Source organism: Sinocyclocheilus anshuiensis, unplaced genomic scaffold, assembly GCF_001515605.1.
Source record: "Sinocyclocheilus anshuiensis isolate Anshui unplaced genomic scaffold, SAMN03320099.WGS_v1.1 scaffold714, whole genome shotgun sequence".
Taxonomy (NCBI): Eukaryota; Metazoa; Chordata; class Actinopteri; order Cypriniformes; family Cyprinidae; genus Sinocyclocheilus; species Sinocyclocheilus anshuiensis.
In genome coordinates, this window is record NW_015546068.1 from 614,770 (window position 1) to 633,270 (window position 18,501).

Here is an 18,501-nt window from a genome sequence, read left to right on the forward strand (position 1 = left end):
AAATAATTCAATTTTAGTCTCATCTGCCTCAGAATCTTCAAGGTGCGTTTTGGCAAATCTCAGTCTGACTTCATGTGGCCTTTCTTGAGGAGTGGCTTTTTTCTTGCAACCCTCCCACACAAGACACATTTGTTGATATTTGTGATATTATTATCACATGCATTGCACACAATGACCACTCTTTGTCATGAATTGCTGCCAAAGCGTTGCTGCCGGCCTCTTGGTAGCCTCTCTGACCAGCTTCCTCTGGTTCTTTCATCCAGTTTGGAGGGACGTCCTGATCCAGGGAGGGTCTGTGTTGTACCAAATACCTTCCACTTCTTTACTGTGCTTCTAGGCATTGATAAAGCCTTTGACATTTTTTTTGGCTCCATCTCCTGACTTGTGCCTGTCCACAGCTTTATCTAGGAGGTCTTTTGACAGTGCCTTGCCACCCATAGTTGATTGTTGGCTTCAGTTGCACTACCAAGGACTGAAATGCACCAGGAAAGCTCTTTTCATGCTGAGCTAATCAAAATGACAGCTAATCAAAATGACATGCCAATATTCAGTTATAGTCATAGCGCCACCAGCTGGCAGCAGGTATTTTGGTGCATATAAATGACTTTGACATATTCCTCCTATATTTACCACTTTAAATGCATATTGCCCACTGTTTGCTATTTTCCTAAAGCCACCGGGTGGCGGTGAGCCCGGGTGCGAGGGATGCATTTTGCCCATCGTTCACTGTTTTCCTAAGGCCACCAGGTGGAGGTGGCTCCGGGCATGAGTGCCCTTTCAATGCTGCTTGCAGCTTTAATTTTATTTATATTTTTATATTTTTGTTTTATTTAAGCTTTATTTCAATTAATGAAAACAGTTTTACTAGTTTTAGATTTACAACAATTACAAGATTGCCTAGAACCTTCAGATTAACAGTCCAGATCTTTAACCTCTCTTTCCCAGGCACCAGAGCACGGGAGCAGTGATCGCTCGCTGTGGTCAGCCTGAGGTCAGCTGGTGGGGCTGGAGGAACGCAGATGATGAGCACCTGGTGCAGTCCATCGCCAGAGCCTGTGCCGTTGACAGCAGCTCCTGTAAAGGCGTCTCCAATGGCTCCTTCTCCCGCGAGTACACTAACGGAGCTGACCTCTCAGATGTGGACTTTGGTCAGTACCACTTGGCCCTTAAAAATCGTGACAGAATACTGTTCTCAATACTGATTATTGTCATATTACATGACTTGATGTATACATACATGTCTCTTTCTATAGACTCGTCTATGACTAACAGCTCAGAGGTGGAGACACTGGCCATCCAACCTCGAAAGCTACTGATCCTGGACGCCAGGTCATACGCCGCTGCCGTAGCCAACAGAGCCAAAGGAGGAGGGTGTGAATGCCCAGGTACTCTCTCATAGATGCTCTTTCAACAGTCACAGTAAAACAAGGCGCCCCACTCATTAATGACATGTTGTTCTCCCCCGTAGAGTACTATCCTAACTGTGAGGTGGTGTTTATGGGTATGGCCAACATCCATTCCATCCGCAAGAGTTTCCAGTCGCTGCGCTTTCTCTGCACCCAAATGCCTGATCCAGCCAAGTAAGTCTTCCAGCAAACATCTGCTGCGGTTGTAGTCGGTTTGTTTGTTTTTTTTATATATTTTGCCTTTTAGGGACATAACATGCTTTTTTCTTTAATACTTGCTATCGAGCTGTTCAAATGTATTACAGGTAATTGATCCGTCTCAAAATTTGGGTCTGGGGCAAAAGCCTAAAATGATATTTCAAATATTGAAACTATATTGATTTTATGCATCAACATAATTTTTCTAGATAGATCTACACTGTAAAAAATGATTTGTAAATACATTATTGGATTATTGGATTATTTATTTTTTTTTTTTACAAGAAAATACTATTTTCTACTTCAATATTTAATGTTCAATTCAGTGTTAATTGTTGTTTCTCTGTAATTTATTTGTGAAATTTACTAGCAATTTCTTTTGCTTTGAATCAAATGTTAAGCGGATTGATTTGGATCAGATATTGACTTCAAAGCTGTGACCCAGACGGAAAGTGGAGGGCTACTGTTGAATTCTTTACCTGTTGATCAAAAACGTAATTTTAATGACTCAGTTCCTGCTCTACATGAGTGATTGAAGTGCATTATCTGTGATTATGTCAAAGTCTCGCAAACACTCTGGTGCTTTAGTTCCTTCATGAGCTCGGCTTTTTTATTTTTCCGTCTATTGTTCTTTCCCTGGCATCTGCCTATGATTTCCAGCACTGGCTCGTATTTGCTTCCTTTTCCATCCACGCTGTTTCCACTCATCTATTTGTTGTAAAGTCAACAGCAAGTCTTCCAAGAGACTCTCTCTCTGTTTCTTTCAGCATGATAAACTCTGGCCAAGAGCTGCGTTTCTAAGCAACAGAATTGTCGAGAGGAAAAAAATCGAATTCTCTCCTTTGATTATTCTGATTGTAAATGTCTCGCTGCATGAGGTAGTCATATTCATACAAAAGCGATTTTCCTTTTAAACACTATTCTGATTCATGTTCCTCTCAGGAACTATAATTTGAATGTCTCCTCCGGTTACCTGCACTCTGTGTTTCCTTGGCCAATGTCAGTTTGCTTTGGCTGTATTTGACCATGTTGGAAAACTTTTAAAATGAGTATTAACCACACTTGTCAAACTGCATTCTTTAGTCCTTCTCACAGTTTTCCATTAAGATGTAAACTCAGTTTTCCTGATGTGCATAATGCTGTTTTTGTTTCACCAGTATTAAATATAATTGAAAACAGGTTAGTATGTGATTTTTTTTTGTAAAAAAATATAAATGTTTGTAATATAAACAAATCAAAGATCCTCCCCAGTTTGCATAGAATATTTATTGAAACGAATCTGAAAAATTACTCATGCATTAGACATCACAACCATGAGCTCATGTGATTTCACATATTTCAATTATTTTTTTTTTCATTCAAAAGTTTCAAGTTATATTTTAATGTTTTTGAAAGAATACTCTTCTGCTCACCGAGGCTGCATTTATTTAATAAAAATACAGTAAAAGCTGTAATATTGTGAAATATTATTATAATTCAAAATAACTGCTTTCTATTTAAATATATGTTAAGATGTAATTTATGTCTGTGATCAAAGCTGTATTTTCAGCATCATTACTCCAGTCTTCAGTGTCACATGATCCTTCAGAAATCATTCTAATATGCTGATTTGCTGCTCAAATTTCATATTATTATAAATGTTCAAAAAAACAGTTGTGCTCCTTCATATATTTGTGGCAACTGTTATTTATTATTTTTTTCAGGATTCTTCGATTAATAAAAAAGTTAAAAAGAACAGCATTTATTTGAAATATAAATATTTTGTAACATTATAAATGTCTTTACTGATGCTTTTGATCAATTTATTGCATCATTGCTGAATAAAAGCCTGAATTTCTTAAAAAAAAAAAAAACTGGTAGTGTATAATTCATCACTAATAATAGTATAGTATTCAGCAACTAACTATATGTGAAGTTTGTGGACCATATTGCATTGCATAATGTGTAAAATTACAAGTCTTAAAGTTACAGTTTGCTGCAAGATACCTTTTGAACATGCTTCAGATGTGTGTAATGGTGAGTTTTGTTCTGTCTTTAGCTGGCTGTCTGCTCTGGAGAGCACAAAGTGGCTGCAGCATCTGTCCCTCCTGCTCAAGGCGTCTCTCCTCGTTGTGAACGCCGTGGACCGTGACCACAGGCCCGTACTGGTGCACTGCTCAGACGGCTGGGATCGCACCCCTCAGATAGTGGCGCTGGCCAAAGTCCTGCTGGACCCGTACTACCGCACCATTGAGGTGAGCGCCAAAATAACGAACAAAAAATGGGGAAGACAATTAAAATTCCCCCTGAATTATTGCGAGAGGAATTCATAAGCTATATCACATGCTGGAAAAATCCACAAGGGCTTATTTTAAATCCTGTGGTTTGAAATGCTCACAAGGACATGTTTACATAGACAACGGCTTAGAGAAAATGTTAAAATATTAGTAATGCTGCCCGACCTTGGAGCACAACACACTTTGATTGACATCGATTGAACAACAGAGAGTCGTTTTTCTGCTATACCACACCTTCCCTTTTCATACACTCAGATAAAAAGGTATAAAAGCTGTTACTGCAGGGCTACCCTTTCAAAAGGTACTAATATACTCCCTTTAGGGGTAAATAAGGTGACAACTTTTGTACCTTTTTTCTGAGAGTGTAGTGTATTATTTGGGTGACTTTTCATAGTCTAATATTTACTAGCAGCAGCTGGATCCAAGCAACAATGTAGAGACTGGTGTTTACTAGTGGACTCAGTGTGAGGTGAGATTACAGCTTTCACACCATCCGAATGGGCCAAACTGACATCAAAACACCAAAATTATAATAATTAAAATATTTTCTCAACCTCTAATATCATCCAACCAATTCCCTTCATTGTTTGCACTCCAGACTTTCTTTTTTTGTTAACAGGGAAGATCCTCCTTTATGCTCCTTATGCCAGCGTGCAATATATTTGAGGGATATTTTAATGGATTATGATGGTTTCAGCTCCTCTAAGACTCTTTTTACATTCTTTTTACATTCATATGAATGAATTTTTATGAAGTAAGGCCAGATTTAGTTTTAGATTTTTTTTTTTTTCAAAGATAAACTTAGAATTGTTTTTCATTAATTTTTCTTTTCAGATTTTGCCTAATTTTAACCTGTTTCTCGCTATCAATAGCAGTGGTAACATTAAATTGCAAACAAACAAACCTTTATTCATATAGAATATTGAATTTTGAATCTTTCCAGATCTTGTTTTTTTCACAAGACAGGACATTTTGCAAGTGGGTAGCGTAGTCGATTTCAGTTGAATGTTTTAACAGGGTTATTATCGTTAACTAAAACTTATTAATTAAAACTTAAAAATTAAAGCTATTAAAAATTTTGATAAATTAAATAAAAGAAATGCATAGAAATAATCAAATGAAATAACAGAAATGTTGCCTTGGCAACTAATTGAAATAATTTTAAGCACTAAAAATTATTAAATGAAAAAAAACTGAAACTGAAATAGATGTAATTAAACCTAAATAGTAATATTTACTATTTAACAAAATTAACCTAAAATTAAAATGAGAATATTAAAATATAAGGTAATTCAAAATGTTAATAACTCTTATTGTGTATAAATAATACTAAAATAACTAAAAATAGCTTTTTATTTTTTACTGAGCATGATGTCTAGAGACTTTTTTTACAACTAATAGCAAGCTGTCTGTATGGAAAAAGTAAATGGAAAACTGGACAGAAAAGCCCCAGCTGATGTCCGTCATGAAGATAGTTTTGGAGCTTGAACTCAGAAGATGCATGAGCTGTCTCAAGTGCTAAAAGAGGCATTACTGTATTTTAGACATTCATATCTAATTGTCTGATGTTGAATACATGTTGTGTTCTGGAGTTATTTTATGATTTGTGTTGACTTCAAACTGTTGACATCATATAAACAGAAAATCTTCTTTCTGCTCACAGGGTTTTCAGGTGCTGGTTGAGACCGAGTGGTTGGACTTCGGTCATAAGTTCGCAGACCGTTGTGGTCACGGAGAGAACGCGGAGGACTTGAACGAGAGATGTCCTGTCTTCCTGCAGTGGTTAGACTGTGTGCACCAGCTCCAGAGACAATTCCCATGTTCCTTCGAGTTCAACGAAGCCTTTCTGGTGGGTGAAAGTTGGCATAAGCCTGTGTCATTTTTAATATTAAACATGCTTTTGTACTTTAAATCGTTGTTGAACTAGCTCTGAGTTCTTTTGGTTTTGTGTGTTCAGGTGAAGCTAGTGCAGCACACGTACTCGTGTCTGTTCGGGACGTTCCTGTGTAACAGCAAGAAGGAGAGAGAGGACCGACACATCCAGGAAAGAACCTGCTCCGTTTGGTCTCTCCTCAGAGCTGCCAATCGCTCCTTCAAAAACATGCTGTACTCCTCTCATTCAGAGACCGTACGTCAGCTCCTCTCAGTCTGTCTTTTACCCATTACTCTCTTATAATAATTTCCTCATAAGAGGTTATATGAGGTTACAACCGATAGGAGGTTTTCATTAGCTGATGTCCAAAGAGCAGATATAATAGATTTTGATGACTATTATATATATAAAAAATTGCAGTGTAAGAGTGACTTTTTGTAGTTGCTCAGTTAATATGATCTTTTCAAAACTGCGTGTGCATCATTACTCCAGTCTTCAGTCTGACGTGATCCTTCAGAAATCATGCTAATATGCTGAATTTTAATGCACCTTTGTTACATAAGTGTTAATTTCTGTTAAAAAAAAAAAATCGTACTGATCCCAGACTTTTGAACGGTAGTGTATTATATAATTTGAAAAGATAAACATTTATTTTATATATACGATGAAGTGTATATTGTTAATAATCTATCAATCAAAACAAGTACCATTATTTGGCATGACCCATTTTTCATCGCTACTCATGTCTGTACAGCACTGATTCTATTCATAGCAATGTATTTTTCCCTTTCCTGACAGACTTCGACTGCCTTTGCCTCATAATTCATACCTCTGTTTTGTAGTAGTTTCGTTTGACCTTTGTGTAGTGAGTAAACATGAAGAGAGGCGTTTACTGGCTTCACAACTCGTGCTTGCATTCCTCTCTAATACTCAAGAGACCCGGAGCTGCCGTTTCCTTTCATTTCCTGTCTCTTAAAGCTAGATCACACCGCCCCAACAAAAATGCTTGTTGGATTTTAATTTGGATCAATGTGTTAGCCCTGTTGGTGGGCATTGTTATTTTATGATCATTAATATACTATTATAGTATGTATTAATAATTTTAATTTAGTTTTTATTTTTAAATTTTCCATTTCATTTTAATTTTAGTTTTAGTGTTTTTGTTTTTGATTTATTTGTTTTCCTTTTTTTATTTTATTTCAACTCTGCTTATGGTAATTTAGTACTTCAACTTAAACTAAATGAAAATTAAAAATTAAAATACGTTTTTTTTTTTTTTTTTTTTTTTTTTAAACAGTTTTATTTTATACATTTTATTAGTTTTATTAAGGTAATTTTTATTAATTTTATTAGCATTTATTTTATTTTAAATAATGTAAATGTTATTGTTAACTAAAACCACACTGTTGGTGGGTCAAATTGAAAATGATGATAACCAACTTATATGGAAATAAAACGTTTTTTATTTTTTTGCCTCAAACTTTCAGTTTCAGTTATATATTGATTAACGGGTTGATAAAATCTTAAAAACTTGATGAAAACTTAACTTTTTGTTGTGCCTTTTTCTCTTATTTCTGCTTTAATTTGATCAACTGAACTAAATACATCATTTGAATTTTCTGAAACCTCTCAGAAACATGTCTGGGTCCTTTTTCATTCCTAAATCCAAAATCCAAGGAAGGAAATAAGTCTTTATGCAGAATCTTTCTTTCTTTCTTTCTTTTGGTGTCAAATATGACCCGAGCATTTTGATTTTTACGCAATTTCAATCATCTATTTATATTCTGTCTCTGCTGTTCCTACTAGGTGCTTCATCCTGTGTGTCATGTACGCAATCTCTTGTTATGGACAGCAGTTTACCTACCCAGCTCTTCACCCACAACCCCTTCTGATGACTCCTGTGCCCCCTACCCTGCACCTGGTGCCAACCCTGAGGACCAGCCCCTCGGCAGGTAATTACTTTATTTGTTTGTGTTTCGATCTAAAATACTTCACTTTAAGGATGGAATACACAATACAATTTTTGCCCCGATTTACACTGGATGAGTCAGAGCTAGTTGCCGTGAGTCAGAGCCCGTCTGCGGAGTTAAGCTGACATATTTCATAGAAAATCATGTAGTGTATGTTTACATGTTTACTCCATTTTTTTTAGCTTCAGACTATGATTCCATCCTAGGGCTGCCACTAACGGCTATTTTTATTTCGATGAATCTATCGACTAATTTATCGATGAATCTAAACGATTCATTAATTCATTAAAATCAACCATTTTACTTCAGAATATTTTATTAAACTATATTTTATTAAACCAAATGAAATCCAAATTTCTATGAAATCCTTTTTTTAAGGCAAAAGTAAAGTGCAACAAGAAGCAAGTGTCCATCTCATAGTCCAAATCACTGAAATCAAAGTTCAGTATTATAGTGTAAGAATGACAACATATCCATGTGTTCTAGTCTACTAATAATAAAATTATAATCAAAGAACAATTTTTAAAGGAATATTTACCAAAAATATTATCTACCAGAATTTATTTAGGAGAAAAAATGTAAATGTGCAGTATTTCTGAAAAAATTTTTTTTTTAATAAAATCAATTAATTGGAAATGCTTTTGATTATTAAAATTGAATGGAACCATTAAAATGGAATCCAGAAAATAATGCAAAATAGAATTTGGTAAAGATAAAACTGTAAAACTCAATTAATTAGACAGGCTTTTTGATTAATAAAATTTTATTAAACCATTAAAACCATTATACAAAAATGAAAATGGAAAAAACTGAATTTGGAAATAAAACGGATTTCATAGTGCCCTATAATTATAATAAATTTTTTTGTGGTAATAAAAATAGATGTAAGTGAACAATAGCCTTTAAAATGACTTAAAATACATATATAATAGCAATGAGGCAATAATAATTAGTTCAAATAAAGTATCAAAAGCAAGAAATCATATGGTTTTATTGAACAAAACTGTTAAAATACATAATGTATTATAAACAATAGAGCTAATGTGCATTACGCATTACAACAAAGGCCTGCAGAGGGTGCCAACGGCCTGATTATTATTTTTACATGTTGCTGTGCGATCTAATACTTGTTTAATATTGACCAAGCACCATTTCATTCAAATGTCCACTTAATCTTTAATATTGCCCATTTCTTTAGGACAGAAATGCTATAGCCACTGTAATTAAAAGAATATGTGGACATCAAAACGTGTAAACTCAGAGTGAGAGTTTGAGCTTTTATTTTGAAACCGCGATGTAGCCTATTCTCCTATGTTTGCGTAGATTTATAAATGATTTACCTTACAAATCTGATGAAATGGCTCATGTTGCGTTCCCAGATGAACGTTATAATAAACCCAAACTCACAACAACATGCAGAGATAGAGTTTGAGACGCTCCACACATGAATGATGTAAATGATAACAGTTTCTGTGGAACTACTGAGACGCATGTACTTAACCTACACGTGTGTTTTATACATTCTCGTCTGTGAAATGTGCCACTTCTGGTATTTTGCCGGTTAGTCGACGTGAGCAAAATGAAATCGAGGATTTAAAAAAATCAAATAGTCTAATAAAATCGACGAATCGCGACAGCCCTATTCCATCCAGTCAGAGATCAAACATGTTTGATACTTTGAGCCAATTTTAGAACACGTTTTGTTTACATTTGTCATGCGTCTCCTAGCAACAAGTGACATGTTTCTGTGTAAGTTTGTTGTTTGGAATATCTTGAAAATCTGGTAGTGTATAATCTGTATAATCAGCTTTTACAGAAGTAAAATGGAATGTAAATTGAGTTTCATGTTGACTTTATTTCTAAAGACTAAAAGGCTTCAAAAAGGTAAAGTTGTGAGCTTGTTTCCATCCCACAGGCGTCCTAAAACCCGCTCGTTCGATAACCTGCCCAGTGCTTGTGAAGTCGGAAACCCGCTGACCTCCAATCGACGTTCCAGCGACCCCAGTTTGAATGAGAAATGGCAGGACCATCGGCGGTCTCTGGAGCTCAACATCGGGACAGGAGCTGACGGTGCTTCATCTCCAGACTCAGATGAGAGGGTCAACGGACAAACCGTGGTGGGGCTTATGGGAACATTGCCCAATGGGAGCACAGAGAATATGGAGGGACTTGGGCATGTCAGGTTGCCAATGATGGAGGGCGTTGATGAGGCGGAGCTGATAGTTGGTGTGGCTATGGGCCAAATGGAGAACATTCTCCAGGAAGCTACAAAAGACGAATCGGCACCAGATAGCCGCAGAGACTCAAAGACAGACCACACGAACGAAACCTCCGCTCTAAACGGCCAGAGTGATGATGTTGCACATTCAGAAGAGGCACAACTAAATGCTGATGCTCAAGAGGGCAAAGCTAAAAGCCTTGGGGATGGAAATGTCAATGGACATTTTTCACAAGATGGTAGTTCTGAAGCTTCTTCTGCTCTCAGACAGGAAACCTCGGGAAGCCCAGACTTAGAAGAAGCACTGGAGAAATGCACGATGCAAGAACACAATCCTTCTAGTAACACAAATCATTTCCCTCCCCATGGCCTCAGGACTGTGAGTAACGGCCACGGGCGAGAAACCATTGAGCAGGAGAAACGTCTTTCTCTTTTGGAGAGCTCCACAGAGACGCTTACGGAGGACTTGGGCATTCGGCCTGAGAGTCTGGGACCCTTAACTATCCCACCTCCTCTTAAAGCCCTTGCCGAATCGTCGTGCCTCAAACAGGGTCTCCGCACCTCAACTGACCCCAGGACTTTAAGCAACACCCCCAAACGGCCGTCTCTCAGTGCCTTTCCTCCCTCCACTGACCTCCTCCACCCCGTGTGCAACGGAGACTCCCCCGACCTCGAGCCCTCCACAGCGCGCACAAACGGGGAGCGGGCCACGCTCAGCCGACAGGTGTCGCTCGCCAGCTGCGGCTCGCTGACCCTCCACGCACGGGGCACCTGCTCCCACCATCGCTGCCTGCACTTGGGGTTTCTGGGCCGGCCGAGCTTCAGCCCCCCAGAACCCCCTTCGGCCCGGAGCCATCTGGACGATGACGGGTTGACCCTGCACACGGATGCCATTCAGCAGCGGCTGCGGCAGATCGAGGCCAGTCACCAGCTGGAGGTGGAAGCGCTGAAGAGGCAGGTACAGGAGCTCTGGAGCCGTCTGGAGAGCCACCAGGCTTCTGGGATGCTGCGACTCAATGGAGACATGGGTGATGAAGTGGTGAGCAGTGCACACTCGGTGTTGTTTTTGCTCATATGGCTTGGGTTGGTGTTTAAGACATGTTTGATTTATCTTAAGAGACTTTTTCTTTCTGTCAGACCTCATTCGCAGACTCCGACTTCAACCTGGAGCCCAACTGTCTGTCCCGCTGCAGCACTGAACTCTTCTCTGAGGCCAGCTGGGAGCAGGTGGACAAGCAGGACACTGAGGTACACGCTATTATTATGATAAAAACTAGGGATGCACCGATATCGATACTGGTATTGGTATCGGGCCCGATACTGAGCTCCTGTACTCATACTCGTACTCGTTAAAATGCCCCGATACCAAACGCCGATACCACACAGCATGTGTTAAGTGCCATATTCAGACAATGAAACACCGACAACAGACAGCAGAATGGAGTTATTAGAGATTAAGGATGTCTACGAAGTATATGTATGCAATGAATATAATGTCGACTAAGTATTGATAGTTGTGTAAATACTGTCATACTAACAGCTGTCAAATTTTTTGGTTGATTGTAATCCATTAGGCTACATACCTTTCTATCAAAGTTATCTAACATTATCAAGCTGAATTTGTTCTGACTCAGTTTAACTCTAAATTCTTGTTATATTTTATTACCATTTTCTAAACTATAGCGAATAAACTGTGATAATGTGAGAAATGTTGAAGGTGTCTGAATAAATTTTGGTTTGACTGTATCTATTTGATAAATGAAGTCAACCAACTAACATTATACATACTCTTTTGGTTTCTGTACCCAATATTTTAAAAATGTACAAATGCAATAAAAATATCGGTATCGGTACTCGGTATCGGCAAGTACCAAAAATAAAAGTATCGTATCGGGCGAGTACTGGAAAAAGTGTTTTATTAGGTGCATCCCTAATAAAAACGTTTTCTGATATATGGAGACAGAATACAAGGTACACTATAACTCACAAGTTTGGGGTCAGTACAATTTTTACAAATATTTTAATAAGAAGTCTCTTCTGCTTACCAAGGCTGCATTTACTTGATCAAAAATACAGTAAAATCAGTAATATTGTGAAATATTTTTTTCAATTTCAAATAACTTTTCTATTTCTATTAACTTTTTCTATTTCTCTGTTTTCTGTTTGAATATATTATAAAATGTAATTTATTGCTGTGATCAAAGCTGAATATGCTGATTTGCTGCATAAGAAACATTTCTGATTGTTATCAATGTTGAAAACAGTTGTGCTCCTTCGTATTTTGTTGGAAACTGATACGTTTTTTTAACGGATTATTTGATGAGTAGAAAGTTCAAAAGAACAGTTATTTATTCAAAATAGAAATCTTTTGTAACATTATAACTGTCTTTACTGTCACTTTTGATCAGTTTCATGCATCCTTCCTGAAAAAAAGTATACATTTCTTTAAAATAAATCAACAATAGTTTATATGACTATGTTTGAGAACATAGCATGTAAAAATAATATTTCTTCTGATTTGAAAGAAAACATGACATTAAATTTGACCATATTTACTTAATATTTATTAATATTTACTTAAAACATTTTTGCACTTATTGTGAGTGATTCCTCAGCGCATGTTGATCTAAAGAAATGTAATAAAGTCATCATTACTTTTAAGTTGAATGCATTATGAATGCCATTTTATGTTGTGTTTAAGGTCATTATGAGGTCTTTTATTGGTCTTTCATTTATTTATTGTTGCAGGTGACCCGGTGGTACCCGGACCATCTGGCCGCTCAGTGCTACGGCTGTGAGAGAGGATTCTGGCTGGCCACTAGAAAGCACCACTGCAGGTAAAACAACATCACAGACTAGCACACAAAAACACACCTCTACTGTTTTCTCTCTCTCTTTTTTCTATCTCCCAACATGTACCTTTTTTAGGGTCAGATGCATTAATGTTGACTTATTTTCTTGACGTCTCTGGAAAACCTCCCGTTTTTTCGTCTTTAAAATTCCTCTGCCTCTGGTCAGTCAGTAAACAGAACAATTTGGCGAAATGTTTCATGATTGACTCCTAACTCATTACAGCAGCATTTGTAAACAGAGCAGATTAAACAAACTACTACCCAACTGTGAGGACTAGTGCAGACTGGCCAGTGAGTAAACGGCTGAACGCTCTCGAGTCAACATGCAGGACGCACGGCATTGATGTGGGAACAGCAGAACTGAGCTTCATAAGATGAAATTTGTTTTTCTGTTAAAGTTGTACATAGTTTCATTTTTTAGCAGCAGAAAGCTAGTGAGCTGCCTACTGTCTACATAGACGGCATCCTGACTGAAATAGAAGCTCACAAGTGACTGATCTGGAGCGCTTCACCTAGGCAGCAACTTCCTGCAACATGCACACCACACAAATAGTGAAGTAGTCTGACATTAGCATGTTGCAATACTGATGACATGATAAACTTAATAAACATAGAAATACATAATGCACACAAATAATGCATTAAAACTCAACTACTATAGATGGACCTATCTGTATGCGTTATTTTCAGTAGAGTAGGGATGTAACTGATCTGGAGCGCTTCACCTAGGCAGCAACTTCCTGCAACATGACAACACAAATAGTGAAGTAGTCTGACATTAGCATGTTGCAATACTGATGACATGATAAACTTAATAAACATAGAAATACATAATGCACACAAATAATGCATTAAAACTCAACTACTATAGATGGACCTATCTGTATGCGTTATTTTCAGTAGAGTAGGGATGTAACTATAATCGATACAAATATGCTATACTATTCAAATCGGTTGAGATGTTAAACGAGTCACAATACAATTACGGGTAGGAGTTCATATGAATGTATCTCTGAGGGGAGATGACTGTCTTCAGAAATGTTTAGATGGTATTTTCTTTTCATCTTGCCTTGCAGCGCTGCTTTGTTTACAGCGGTAACCAAGGAAACGCTGTATCGCTGCTGTTCCATAAGCGCCACCTGCTGTCAGAGAGAGAATTTGCGTTTTCATTCAGCCCATCTGCTGTTTTTGTTTAGTGCAGATGTTTAATGTAGTATAGTTTCACAAAATTAAAGTCAAATTTTGAAATTATACAGTCTAATTTAGATTAAAAACTGCTCATGCTGCATGTATACAGCATCTCTGTCTGGATCGTGATTAAAATGCAGTGGTTGCCTAATTTTAAATGGAAAGAGCACAGACAAAGCCTTAATTTGTTTATATGAAGATATTTCTTTTATTTCTGATGTTTATTTATTTGATTTGGGGTTTGTTTTAAAATTTTAATTTAGTTTTGCTATTTGACATATTTCAGTTTCACAGAAATATGCAGCATTTTGTCCAAGCAATAATAAAACTACACTTTTTCATTTAGAATTTGCCTTAAATCTAATTTTGTTAAAGAAAATTGAATCATGAAATCAGTATTGTGAATCGTATCGCATCGTGAGTTGAGTGAATCGTTACATCCCTACAGTAGAGAATATGAAATATTACTTGTAGTCTTTTTTTTATTTCTCTCAAATCTATCTGCCATTTTGGCCACCATGCATTCTGGGGTTGTTTGTTGACTGAAAGCGTCCTTAGAATTTAGCCTAAAACAATTTGGCCAATGATGCCTTCAAATGCTGTCTAGTTAGAAATCTGACTAGGTTATAAACTACTAGGAGTTAAAGTTGATTTTTCCTCTTGTACCACAGAGGCAAGGAGCGTATGGAAGAGGTTTGGTGAGAACTGCCCTCTCTCTGTCATTCTCAGGCCCTTGTACGTCCTGTTAACCCTGCATCGCTTCAGAGTGACCTAACCCTCCTCTCTTCTCCGTCTCTTCACGGGGTTTCTCTGTTATCATTTGTGGGAGAAATCAGCATATTCGAATGATTTCTGAAGATCATGTGACACTGAATACTGGAGTAATGATGCTGAAAATTCAGCTTTGATCACAGCAATAAATTAATTTTTTTAAATATATTAAAATATAAAAGTTATATTAAATTTTAATAATTTTTCATAAATGTACTGTTTTTTTTTTTATCAAATAAATGCAGCCTTGGAGAGCATAAAAGACTAATTTTAAAAACATTTGTAAAAAATCTTACCGACCACAAACTTGAGTAAATAATAAGATATTAGGGAAAAATAAAATGCTGTAAAAGTGTAAAATTTGGACACTTGAAGTCCCTTTATAATGTTAGTCTGTGTTTCTTGGACCAAAACCAGTCATAATTCAGCTTTTCATAACCATTTTCCACACTCTCTCTGATCTTTTGGGCCTTTAAGAGTATTTTCCATATGTGAAAGACCTCTGTTATGACTGGTTAATCTCCTTGCATGTGAAATGAGTTCATACTGAGCAGGTTTGGTCAGGTCAATGTTTCTCGTGTTTTTTATTTTTATTTTTTAAATTGGGACTGTTGGCCTATTAGAATAATAGTGATTAATCACTGTTATTTGAGTAACTTTTTTTAGATTTTAAATATGAGGATTCTACGTAATAATAATAATAACAATAATAACAATTCTTTATTATTATTATTAAATTAAAATATAATAATAAATAAAAATATAATAAATAATTATTATTACTATTATATTATTATTCCAAAATGTACTGCATTTAGTTTTAATGCATTCATATCCTCTTATTATTATTAAATCAATATAATAATAATAATTAGTAATAGTAAAAATTGTGCATGCATTGTAATACATTGAGTTTAATTATATTTAGATCCTCTTATTTATTATTAAATGGATAAATATAATAACAATAATTATTATTATTATTCAAAATGTAGTGTATTCAGTTTTAATGCATTCAAATCGTTTGGATTATTATTAAATGAAAAATAGTAATGTTTTAATTTTTTTAATTTAGTGCTTTTAGATGTAAGTTTAAGATCCTCTTATTTTTTTATTAAATAAAAAATATAATAATGTTTTTATTTCAAAATGTAGTGCATTCAGATTGAATGCATTCATATCTTATTTTTGTTATTAAATCAGAATTAATATTAAATAAATAGTGCATTCAGTTCTAATGCATTCAGATCCTCCCTTAAGACTGTGAAATATTATAAATGTTTTTTATATATTCTAAGCTGCCCTAGTTTAAATTCTAAGAGTTATTTATAAAGGCACTGATTGTATTTTTTCTTTCTTTTTTTTTCTTTCTAAACTCTTTCTCTGACTCTCTCCTCCTCTTCTGTCTCTTTTTCTCCTGTCTCAATCTCTGCCGCCCCCTGCAGGAATTGTGGGAATGTGTTCTGTGGCAGCTGTTGCGATCAGAAGATCCCGGTGCCAAGCCAGCAGTTGTTTGAGCCCAGTCGCGTGTGTAAGTCGTGTTACAGCAACCTGCAGGCTCCCGCGCCGCCTCTGAACATTGAGCTGGACGAACCCATCACCGCCAGCTCCAACTGATCCCAGACGCACCACTGCTGAGGACACACGGCACCAGACCGAGGCTCCAGAGACTGTTTTGTGGGGGCAAAGTCGCTTCTTTCCCACCCGAAAGGGAATCTTGTATATATGTAACGATGTGGAGAGCAGAGGAGGCTTAGCACTTTCAGAAGAGACAGGGTGCGATTGAGAGCTTGTCTGCATTTGCGATGAAACTTGTCCTGTACCTGCTGCATAGAGGGAAGGTTTTCTCCGACGGCCAGCGGATGGTGTGCAAAAGTAGGGTTTCTTCGCTCCTCATCTCACAAAGATAGATTATCGGTGATGATGTTCCTGAGAAAGGTGCTTCTGGGACAAGACTGCAAGATCCTAGCTTTGTTTTTGGGTTCTCATCTCTTTCAACAATCTGCTTCACGGGCTTTTCGTTTTCTTTTTGAGGTGATTCTGGATGCCACAGCATTCAGCCTCTCGAACGCATCGAATTTCCCAAATCATTCCAGACTCTTAGTTTCTTTCTCAAATAGAAAGCATTCACCCTCTGGCTAATGTTGACTGTGTAGTGACGGGCCGCTAGATGGCGCTCTTGTTTCTCTGATCTGCTGTGTGGACGTTGTCTGACGTTTTCACTAGTGCATTTTTTTGTAACATAAATGCGAGATAATATATTAGAATGAGACATATAGCATTTAAGATGAGAAATTGTATAGAATTCTTGAATAGTGGCTCACTAAATTAGTCACCAAATATAAGTTGTGTTGTTTTTCCCCAGTTGTAGCCATTTGGGGTTTTTCTTTTTAATATATTTCTTATGTTTCTCCCAGCGACGCTGAACAGGTGAATTGAGGTGTTTTATATGGAGAGAGATGTTGTGTGATATGCTGCAGTAGGGCCCCGGATGCTGTTTTTTTTTTTTGCTCCCAACACTTATTTATTATCAGGTATTATATTTGTTCAGTCCTGACAATTGAGGATAAAGAGGATAAAGGCCCTTCCACACACACACACAACGCACAAATCACAGTCTCTTTTGTTTCGCTTCCCATTTTATTTGCTTTTTGGAGATTCGTTCCGACAATTCCCTCAATCAGGAGTTCACCTGATAATACATTTACTATTTACTCACACTTATGTCGTTTTTTTTTTCTCTCTCAAAATGAGGATTTTGGAGACTCCTTATGCAGTTCTTTTCTGCAAGTTTTATGGTGTTGCTTTAGTCTTTTTTTGGAGCTTGACCGATGTGATGGCTTTGAAAAAGAGCACCATAAATCTTTAAAAATCGTGTGAATGGCAAGAGGGTGAGTAAATAATGATCATTTGAATTTTTCCCGGTGAACTATAACTTTGTCATCGGTCTCGCCAGTGACGTGAGGGTTCAGTGCCGTAATGATGGGCGTTAATTCCTAAAGCTGATGACATCTGCTCCTCTCTGCAGAGTGTTTTCAGTGTCGGCGGTGGGACAGCTTTTGCATTAACGCCAATCCATGAATGTGAATTTTTTTTTGTTTTCCAGAAAGAGTAAATTCCATGGGTTTATATTTTGCACATTGGTAATCATCAGAAATACACTGTCGCAGATTTCTGTAAGAATAAAACAAAGTGGAATTCCAACGGAAGCGACTGCTGGACTCATTTCGCCGATCTGCTCCGTAGTAGACGTGCAAATGCATGTCTTTACTGTGAGCTATGGCAAGGATTCCTGAACGGTTTTGTCAGCCGAACCGCTTTGAGCTAAAGTATTTACTATTTTTAGAGAGATATTTTCAATAATTTAACATTTACATGTTCAAGGTTCTCTGTTGGTTAATGGTCACATGACATGCAGGTAAACAATTAAAATATTTTTAAATAATTATGATGTTTAGTTTGTATTGCATTTTATATTCTTTTATTATGACTTTTTTTTTTATTATTGCTTTTTAGTTTAATTTTCATTTTATTTTTTATGATTTAATGAACTCTCTCACAAACTCCAGTTTGTGAAGCCCTGATTTATGAAACACTTTCAATAACATCGCATATTAAAGCTGGAAACATGATGGTTATCTGACTCTAGTATAATTAATCTGGCTCCGTAGAAGTTGTTAATATAAAAACTTCCTCCAACCCTATAAAGGCTTTAACATGAACATTGTCAACAATAATGTTTAAAATAA

The 18,501-nt window shown here is 36.6% G+C and overlaps 1 protein-coding gene across 2 annotated transcripts in view; it reads left to right on the top strand.

Annotated features, from left to right (window-relative positions):
* LOC107699659 (myotubularin-related protein 3-like) overlaps positions 1-18,099 on the top strand; it is a 40,941-nt gene extending 22,842 nt beyond the window's left edge. For both annotated transcript variants that reach the window (XM_016500979.1, XM_016500980.1), the window contains 11 exons: positions 946-1,148; positions 1,254-1,385; positions 1,469-1,580; positions 3,643-3,838; positions 5,544-5,729; positions 5,838-6,008; positions 7,560-7,705; positions 9,639-10,980; positions 11,079-11,189; positions 12,690-12,778; positions 16,198-18,099. In XM_016500979.1, the coding sequence (XP_016356465.1) occupies positions 946-1,148; positions 1,254-1,385; positions 1,469-1,580; positions 3,643-3,838; positions 5,544-5,729; positions 5,838-6,008; positions 7,560-7,705; positions 9,639-10,980; positions 11,079-11,189; positions 12,690-12,778; positions 16,198-16,369 (2,860 nt within the window). In that variant the 3' untranslated portion in view covers positions 16,370-18,099. The remainder of the gene's footprint in view (positions 1-945; positions 1,149-1,253; positions 1,386-1,468; positions 1,581-3,642; positions 3,839-5,543; positions 5,730-5,837; positions 6,009-7,559; positions 7,706-9,638; positions 10,981-11,078; positions 11,190-12,689; positions 12,779-16,197) is intronic.
* The last annotated feature ends 402 nt before the right edge of the window (positions 18,100-18,501 follow it).